We start from the raw sequence: 9,540 nt of genomic DNA on the forward strand, positions 1-9,540 counted from the left end.
GATCGTGTTCGACTCGGGGCGCGGCGGAGCGGCACTGCGACAGCCCGCGGAGAGCGGGCGGAGAGCGGGCGGGGACTGCCCGGCGGCCGCCCCTGCCCTGTTCGGGCTTCCAGCACGGCCACGGTGGCCACGACCCCCAGCCCATGACCGGGCTGCGCCGGACCGGGCTCCCAGCGGTGCCCGCCGCCCTCACGAAGCGGGTGGGCGGGACACCTCGCTCAACTTCCATTGGCTGCAAGGCAGGTGCTCCGCACCAATGAGAGGGTGAAGTGGTACCGCTTATTGGTCCAGAACAGTGATTGACAGGAGTGTGAGCCTATGAACGCGGCGGGCGGGGCGCCGCCCCCGGAAGCGGCGCGCGGCGCGGGGCCATGGCGGGCGGTGCCATGGCGGGCGGTGCGGAGTCGTTCCGCGCTCTGCTCCGCGCCGCCAACGCGCTCCTGCAGAAGCGCCGCTACCATGCCGCGCTCGCCGTCATCAAGGGCTTCCGCAACGGCGCTGTGTGAGTGCCGGGCACGGGGGGACGGGTTCTCGGTCCCCCCGCTCGGTGGGGAGGCCGGGGATGCTGTGGGAGGGGTGCGCGGAGGCGATTCCGCCTCCCTCACCTGCAGTTGGGGTGGTTTGAGCTGGGTTTGGGGTCCCCTTCGGGCCTGGCTCGCTGAGGTGCGTGTGCTCTTCTCTCTCTGGCTGGGCTCCTCGCGGTTTGCTGTGCTGCTGGGCTAGCTTAAAAGCAATAGATATTTGGCTAAGTAGCCTTTTTCGGCTGTTAATAGAATAAAAACACAATAGAAATAGCATAAAACAATCTCTATGAAATATCTGTCCACCTTTGCAGTTATGGAGCCAAAATCCGTGCCCCGCACGCTCTGGTGATGACTTTCCTGTTCAAGAGTGGAAGGTATGAACCCTAATTCTGCATTTCTGTATTGCTGCTTTAAACGTTTTCATCCCAGCTGTCTGCTTTTCATGTTTGTAGAGTGTTTAAAAAGCAGAAGGATGTGTGAGCCATGGTTGAGCCTTGTTCTGATAGTGAAGCACATACAAATACATATAAATGAGGGGGTTAATCACTTAAGGAATCGTTGATGAGAACCAGAGGGCAGATTAGCAGATGCCAACAGCAATGTTCTGTTCTGTGTGGAAATATGGGAACCCAGACTATGGCTGTGCACGTTGTGCCTTTCCTTGAGTGCCAGAGGTTTGCATTTAGTAAAAAAAAAAAAAAACAAAACCCAAAAACTTAAAGAGCTGTTTGAGTAGTGGTAAAATTAGACAGAGGCACAGTCCACAGTCTGGGTAGGGCTGTTCTGATGAGTGAGCCAGAGGTGAGGGGATTTCTCCTTCCCAAGACATTCCTGCAGTGCCCAAGCCATCAGTGTAGGTCAGGAGTGCAGTGACCAAGCTGAGTGAGTGCAGGGGTCCAGCCTTTTCGCTCTCCTAATTGTCTGTTTCTTTCCTTCAGTTTAAGGGAGAAACTGAAATCCATTGCCCAGGCTACGTACGCTCATTCCCGGAACTTGGCCTATTTTGTGTTCACCTACAAGGGGCTCCTGGCAGCGCAGTCCCGGCTGCAGGGGAAAAAAATCCCATTTCATTCTTTCCTTGCAGCCTGCATTGGGGGCTGGCTGGTGTTTGGTGACAACAATCCCATCAACAGCCAGGTAAAGGCATTTGCTGAAAGTTTCTTTGGCCAGGAAAAACAACAGGTGTGTCAAGAAGTGGTTGGTGGCACCTTTTTTCTGGTGGTTCTGACCACATAGCATTGCTCTTTTATTGTATTCTTTGCACAGATTGCTGTTTCAACTGCTCTGCACTCAAATCCCAGAGGTAGTTGTGTGTCTGCCATGAACAGTGTGGGCAGTTGGAGTGCTGGAAGCCCAGGTTTGCCTCCAGAGCTGCACTGAGCTCCTGGGAAGGGCAGTCAGGTTATCCAAAGATGTGGGGTTATCCTATGTGTCACCTGAGCTGTGGTCACTGCCTGTGTGCTGTGTGCTCCTGGTCTGGAGTGTTGTGAGTGTAGAACTTGATGAGTTAGAGCTGCACTGAACTAAACTGGTTAAACTGACAACTAAACTGGTTAAACTGAGCAGAGTTGCTCAGGGGATGTTTGATTTAAAGCTGGGCGTTAACACACAGTCACAAACCAATGAGTGAAGCACAGAGATGCAGATTAATCCAAAGCGCTTGACTTAAGCCAGGCCTTCAGTGTGGTGTTAGGCTGTGTCCAGACTCCTCAGTTCACACCTGCTTGGCAGGACTGCTCTGGGACTGTTGCATCAGTGCATCTGAGGTGGCAGGAACTGGGCAAAGACAAAAGTTGTGCAGCTGCACAGATGTGTTGTGTGAAGTGCAGCCTGTTGATTGCTAAATCAGAGCAGCAGGACTCTGAGGCCGTGGGGAAGACACAAACACCCGTGGTTTTGCAGCCTGCTGATACGGGAAATTACAGCCTGCTTGCTTTGAAGTGGGTGAATTGTTCCTGCCCCTCTTGGCTGGGTTGTCAGTTCTGAATCCCTGGAGCTGGCTGTGCTCAGTACTTACCCCCTGCTCTCTGGGTTTCTCCTCCTCAGATCATCATGTACCTGCTGTCCCGGATCCTGTTCGGTTTGTCTCGGCTGGCTGTGGAAAAGGGCTACATCCCACAGCCCAAGCAGGATCCCTTCCCTCTCGTGGCTGCCCTGGTGTGGGGAACAGTCCTGTGGCTCTTTGAATACCACAAGGAGACTCTGCAGCCCTCCCTGCAGTCCTCCATGACCTACCTGTACGAGGACAGTGAGGTGTGGCACGACCTGTCTGACTTCCTCATTTACAACAAAAGGACAGACAGCAAGTAGGTGCTTCACTGTCAAATGCCTTGGAATGGGATGGGACCCCCCAGCAGCTGAGGGAAAAGGTTGTTCTGTTGCTCTTGACCTGTGATTTTTTTTTAAATTAACATTTATCAAGCAGAGTTGGCTGTTGTCTCCTGGCCAGAATGTTCTGCTCAGTCTTTTGGCTCCTTTTTTGAGCAAGCATGCACCCCAAAGAAACTTGTTGCAGTCTTTTTTAAGAGGCCTTATTTTCCCTACAAGTGTGGCATTGGGGTTTGCTTTTTAAAAACTAAATATATTTATAAAATGACAGCCTGACACTAAGTGGAGAGTATGAAAACATCTTCTAGAGCTCATCTGAATGTTCACAAGTGGTTTCTTCTGTGCTGCTGTGCTCACCGTGGTGTGTTCGAGGAGCGAAGGGAGTGGGGAACCTGCTGAACTCTGAAAGCAGGGCCGTCATTTCTTGATTGCTGTGGATGGCTGGAAATCCTGTTTAAACTATTACAAGGACAGTTGTGTGCTCCTTGAGAGAGTTCCTCGAGAGTTTTCCCTCAGGGAGACAATAAAATATGTGAGAATAAAACTGTTAAGATTGTCTTGCACAAGCCTGGTAAATCAGGCTTGGAAAGACCATTTTTGCTTTGGCATTTTGGGCTGAATCTGTGCCTCTGCAAAGTGCACTACTGAATACTCTGTAATTCTTTTAAACTTGTTTGTAAAGCTCTTTAAAGGTACTTGAACTTAATACCAAAAACAGTTACACAACTTGGGCTCCTCCACAGCCAGGCCTTGGATCTCATGCTGGGGACTTTGTGTGTCCAAGGGAGCAACATTTAACAAGCACTTTTATTTTGGTGGAACATGGAATGGGTTTCTCTGAGGTCCAGAATCTGCCCTTCACACCAGTGGCACGTGTTGGCTGTAACCAGATTTGAATCCGATTTTGTACCTGTGGTTTGTGCAGGCTCGTTGCTGAGCCAGGCTGAGGCCATGAATTAATTTATTAATTATCTTCCTCTCAAAAACTGAGCTGAGCCCCAGCATAGGGCAGCACACACTGGGCTGTGGCAGAAGATTGACTAGATAGCTGAGAAAGCACAAAAACTGGTTTAATTAATCAATTAATGAATTCACACTCAATAATGCAAGGTACAGGGCCATATAACACTACACAGTTCACTCAATGATGTGCATTGAAATAATTCCTGGTACACTGGGTTTGATGGGGTGGTATTTCCAAGAAAGTCATTAAGTTCCCTGTTCCCTTTTGGCTCTGTTGGGACTATTTGTTCACTTTCCCTGTATCCAGCTGCTTTTTCCTGACCTGCCCATGTCATTGCATAATCCTGCTGATGCTCCCTTCATCTTCTTTTGAGCTTTCTTTACCCTCCAGGCTCTGGCAATTTCTCCTATTCAGTGGTACAGCTGGAACAGTACATTTAACTTCAGGGAGCTTCTGAGTAGAAAAAAATTCTGAATTTCTTCTTAAGTCATTTTTCCTTGTCCTCCTAAACTCCTTTATTGCTGTTGCACATAATCAAAGTGCTTCTCTGCTCTTTATTTTTCCACTTTTCTTTGTCCATGTGAATCCATGATGTACATGGTGCCCAAAAACCAAGATAGTTCTTTGTCATAATAACTCTCTATGATCCCTTTAACTTCTAATTTCATTGCTAACTTCTAATTAACTGCTATTACAGTCTGGACTGAATAATTGAATTGGAACATCCATCAGTATTTAATCAGACCCCAGGAAAGCTGAAAAATTAGGAATTGGGTTTGTTTCTTCCAGTTAAATATTTTTCTCTGTATAGATAAGCATAAAGATTCAATACAGAAAAACTGCTGAAGCTACAGGTGAGATCTGATTCCTTTATAAACATCTTTATTTCCACCACTGCTGGGTATTTGAAGCATCACAATTTTTCTGTCAGAAGCCTCAATATTGTTCCAAATAAGAGCACTGGTATTCTGCTAATATTGCTGAATTCCTACAAGCTTTGATGGGATTTCAGAAAATCCTTCCACAAGCTGACAGCTGTAGCTTGGGAATTGCTCCCTAAAACTATTAAACTCACAAATCCTTGACCATGTGTAATTACTGCAGCGAAGGATGCTGTGGGCTGGTTCTGTGAGCTGGGTGTCTGTGAGAAGGTTTTGATCTGTTTAATTTGTAGCTGGCATTTCTTTCTCTGAGAAAGCCTTGTGATTCCCTTAGAGGTGCAATAATTTTCCTTTGCTGGGGATTGTACTGCTGTGGCTGCTGGTGAAGCACTTCTGTGTCCATGAGAAAGACAAGTGCCCTTTCCTGACCTTTTCACACTGCTCTCTGTCCTCTGTCCTCTCTAGAAAATAAATCCCAGCCAAAAACCAGTGTCTGGAATCAGCCTGGCGGCAGTGACCACGACTTATCCTTGGTTCAAAACGCCCTTTTTCTCTTGGGAATCTCTCACTTTCTAAGGAAACCCTGCCCATGCCTCCAACCATCTGCAGTTGAGCTTCAGGAGGCAGCTGCCATCCCTGGAAGCTGCAGCTCCTCCCGGGAGCACAGCCTTTGGGACTTTGCTGACGGTTGGTTTTCCCGCTGTGCTGGGCCAGGACGTTAAGCTGCAAGTCACTGCTTTCCCCAGGGAAGTAATTGGGACAGTTCCTTAATGACATCAGCCCCCATGGCTGTTCCTGGGACCAGATAGCTGGGGATGAGCCCCTTCTGCTGCCAAGGTGTTGGAACAATGCAGGCGTGTAGTAGGGAAGTGAACTAGAAGTAATTTGTCTGAGTCAGACTTTTGGGATCTGTAAGTGACACTCCCTGCCCTCCCCCAGGGCATTGTGTGGGGAATTGAGTGCCCTGTTTGGGTTCCTTTTTTATTAGCATTAAAAGCAAAAGAAATAAAGAGACAGTTGGGAAGCCACCTGCGAATCGGCCAAGTGCTTAAGAATCACAAAGAAGGGCCATTTTCTCCCCTGCAGCCCCGACTGGTTTTGAATTTTAAGATGAACATGGGGTTGTTTGTCTACAGCAACTTTATTTTCCCTTGTTATTTCTCCCTTGACACCTGACTGATGCTGAGTGTCTAAAGAGGAGCAGAGTGTCTCAGTCTTAGCTCAGTTTGTCAAAAGAGAGGATCACTGGATAAAATTGAGGTGTTTAAAATGATGCTTCTCCCTCAGATTTTAAGCCTCTCTTAGAGGCAGTTTTAAAGGTTAATGAATCAAACTGATCAAAAGTTTTCAGCAATTCTGAGCTTTTCAAGCAGCCTGACTATCCTGGGCTATTAATCATTTATTTTATGAAGGAACAAAGCAGGCTCAGGGTTATTTACTGCCGCTGCCTGCTGCCCTGGCATACCCACTGTGCTTCCCTTCCCTTTGGAGGACAGCTTGTGTGCTGGGGCTGGCTCTGGGGATGGCTGGAGAACCCTTTCCGGGACAATTGCATTATTTAACAAAGGTGAAAATTAGACAGCTGCCTGACATTTGGGTTAGAGGAGGTTTTCTGTGCTGTGTTGGATGCTGGCAGTGAAGGAGAGGGTATTTCTGAAAGAAAAACCTGTGTTTGTCCATTTAGTCCTGCAGAGAAGGGCTCGAGGAGGCTGGGGCTGCTGGAAGGTGTGAACCTGTGTCTGTAATGGGACAGTGGGATTTGTCCTGGCCACCATCCCTGTGTCTGTGCAATAACCAGAGAAATGTCCCTGTTCAGGGCATTTTTCACAGAATCATGGGATGGTTTGGGTTGGATGGGACCTTAAAAACCATCCCACCCCTGCCATGGGCAGGGACACCTTCCACTATCCAAGGCTGCTCCAAGCACTGTCCAGCCTGGCCTTGGACACTGCCAGGGATCCAGGGGCAGCCCCAGCTTCTCTGGGCACCCTGTGCCAGGGTGGAGAGGGTGCAGAGGAGCTTTGATACTGGTGCTGTGAGACTTCCTTGCCCTGGTAGAGTAGGGCAAGCTCTGCTTTAAACTGAGCTGGGTGTGGGTAGAAGGGCAGGGATGATCCCTGGCTGGTGAAAGAGACCCAAAGCAGGCAGACCCCTGTGCACACTGAGCTCTGCAGCCAGCTGGGAGCTGCTGTGGATGCTGGTGTTGGTGGAGTAACCAGAACCCTGTGCAGATCCCTCAGTCAGGAGCAACTGTTGGGACTCCAACTCATTTTCCCTGCATCAGCACAAAGGTGACCTTTGGATAATACCCCAAGCCATGTGCTGCTCCCTACTTGTCAGGTTGTGTTTGTCTGCCTGGCTCATGCCAGCCTGGGCAGAATGTGTTTTCTGATGCTGCTTTTGAAACCCAGCAGATAAGGGAGGAGGAAAAATAAGGCATAATGTCTGTCTGCCACTGTTAATACTTTTGGGGTGTTAATCTTGGGTTTCCAACCTGTGTGTTCCTACCAGATTGGTGGAAGAGGTAACTTTTTTCCTTTACTTAGAAGAATTTTCATATCTCTGGTGATGAGGAGGGAGAAAAACAAACTAAAAACTCTATAATACAGGTGTTATTACCGCTGCTGTTGGTATATGTTTTATGTTCATAATTGCTGTGTAATCCAGGCCCTGATTTTCTGACAGCATAGAATAAAGAACATAAACTCAGGTAACTTGTGTGACACTGATCCGAATGCTTGTGGAACTATCTCGGGTTTGGTGTTTAAAACAGTAAAAAAGAGGGGGCAGTGGGTTGTTGATGTAGCTCTGTCCACTATGAATTGCATTCTTGTGGTCATTATTTCTGTATAATCAATCTTTGAATATTACAATACTGTGCTTTCTCTAAAAATAAAAATCCTAAATTTTTGTCTTTTTTTTAAATGTTATCATTTTTAAGCTAACATATATGAAGCAATGCTCGATGATTGCATGTGTGTAGTCCTCAATGTAGAGGAGCCATGCACAAGGTGCATTTTTGGCATGGCTTGGGCTCTGGTGTTACCAGCTTGGAAACAGCCAGTGCTGCCTTGACCCCACCATCAGATTTAATTCCTGCAGGGGTAAGGGTGCCAACTGCAGAAACAAATTGGGATGGCTGTCACCCCTTCCCCTTTTTGTTTTTTTTTTTAAACATGACATACACAAATAAAGAAAATAAGGATGTCTGTGGATGATTTTGCTGCCTCTCCAAGCTATAAGTTCAAAGGGAATGTGCTGTAGAGGTGACTGCTGTGGTAGTGGGGATGAAGCAATTGCTGAGTGTCTGTAAGACCAAACCTCCAGCTTTATAGCTGCTGGAATACTGGAGTGTCCAGCCTGGACCCATGAGAAGCCAAATTAACACCTCCAAACTGATTCCAGTCCTACCTTCAAGGGTTTTTTCCTCCTCACAAAGCATCATCCTCTGTCTGAGCCCTCGTTCTGCTCCAGGTGAAGCTCTGAGTGACCTGTAGGTTTATTTCTGGCATTTTGGGTTCTCAGTGCCAGTGACCATGCTCTGAGTGCTGGGAAGTGAACTTGGGCTGGCTGCAGACACTAAGGATAGGTAGAAGCTAAAGCTTGGCTTGTTCCCAAATCACTCCTTGATAACCCCCAGGCTCCCAAGAAACACTTCAGCCTCTCCATTCTTCCACGGGGTTTGAGTGAAGGAAATGGAACAGCCTTGTGGAATTTTAGTGTTTGTGGTGCTCTGGCTCAGAGGATGAGACAAGACTGCCCTGGCTGGGTGTGAAGAGCAGAGCAGGAGGGGAATGGGCTCCATGCCCATCGCTTCCACTGAGAGACACTCAGCATGATGTGAGCTTTAAAAACAAATACCACCAGAGGACAGGAGGAAGTCACACTTCTGAGTCTGTTGTGCCCAGTATCGAAAAGAGGAGCTGATCTGGTGTCCTGGGACAAGAAGGGCTGGTGTCATCTGTAAAAGATGCAAGGGAACGGGCACTGCCTGGCTTTTGGGACTGGGATCTGAGAGGAGACACCTAAACCAGGGCAGCTCCCTCTGCCACAAGCCAGCTTTAGATACTCGATTTGTGCTTCCAGAAAATGGCTTTGGTTTCCACAGAGCAACAGTGCTGGCTCAGGTGCCAGAGGTAAGGGACAGTAGGGTCAGGGCAGCAGAACCAGGGGGGCTCTGGGCTTTCCCCAGCTTGCCTGTCCCCACCACGGGAAGATTGTGCCACGCTACCATCTCACCATCTTGTGCACAAATCAGTGAACTGGCAACAGGGGCATTGGCAGGAGACCCCAGGGAAGTCCTGCTCCCCTTCATGCCCTGCACACATTCCAGTGCCAGCTCAGCACAGTCCGTGCGGGAGCTGCGGGAGGCAGGACCAGCTGCGGTGACAGGGACGGTCCGTGTGCTCCGGGGACACCCGCATGCTGCACCTAACTGAGCACAGGGGTGCAGGTCTGCATCCTGCCGGCTCTCTTGTCACCTCGCTGCCAGGAGATGATTTTCCAGCGCAGGTACCAGCTCTGGCTCCACCTGCAGACTTTTCCCAGCACACACCCCTTGCCCTGAGGCTATCCCGCTGTGCAGGGCACCCAAACCCACCCAAACCCAGTGAAGTGCCGCGGGCTGAATCCTGCTGGAGTACAAAGTGTCTGAACAGCCTTCCTGATCCTATGCAGGAGCGAGCGGGGCCGTGCAGACAGGGCTTTATCTGGGAGCAGCACCTGCCAGACAGCTAATCTTGGGAGCACGTCTGCACTCCTTAGCGGGGCTGCCGGGGCCGGGAGGAGGCTGCAGCTGTGCGGGAGACAGGATTCATCTGCTTCCCCTCATCCACATGCAAGG

General features: G+C 49.2%; 1 protein-coding gene across 1 annotated transcript; it reads left to right on the forward strand.

Annotated features, from left to right (window-relative positions):
• Nucleotides 1-338: 338 nt before the first annotated feature.
• Nucleotides 339-7,616, forward strand: PXMP4 (peroxisomal membrane protein 4). Its single transcript, XM_032126709.1, has 4 exons — nt 339-502; nt 836-898; nt 1,463-1,661; nt 2,571-7,616. The coding sequence occupies exons 1-4, from the start codon at nt 372-374 to the stop codon at nt 2,832-2,834; spliced, it is 657 nt and encodes a 218-aa protein (XP_031982600.1). The 5' UTR covers nt 339-371; the 3' UTR covers nt 2,835-7,616.
• The last annotated feature ends 1,924 nt before the right edge of the window (nt 7,617-9,540 follow it).

This window comes from Corvus moneduloides, chromosome 17 (genome assembly GCF_009650955.1).
Source record: "Corvus moneduloides isolate bCorMon1 chromosome 17, bCorMon1.pri, whole genome shotgun sequence".
NCBI classification, from domain to species: domain Eukaryota; kingdom Metazoa; phylum Chordata; class Aves; order Passeriformes; family Corvidae; genus Corvus; species Corvus moneduloides.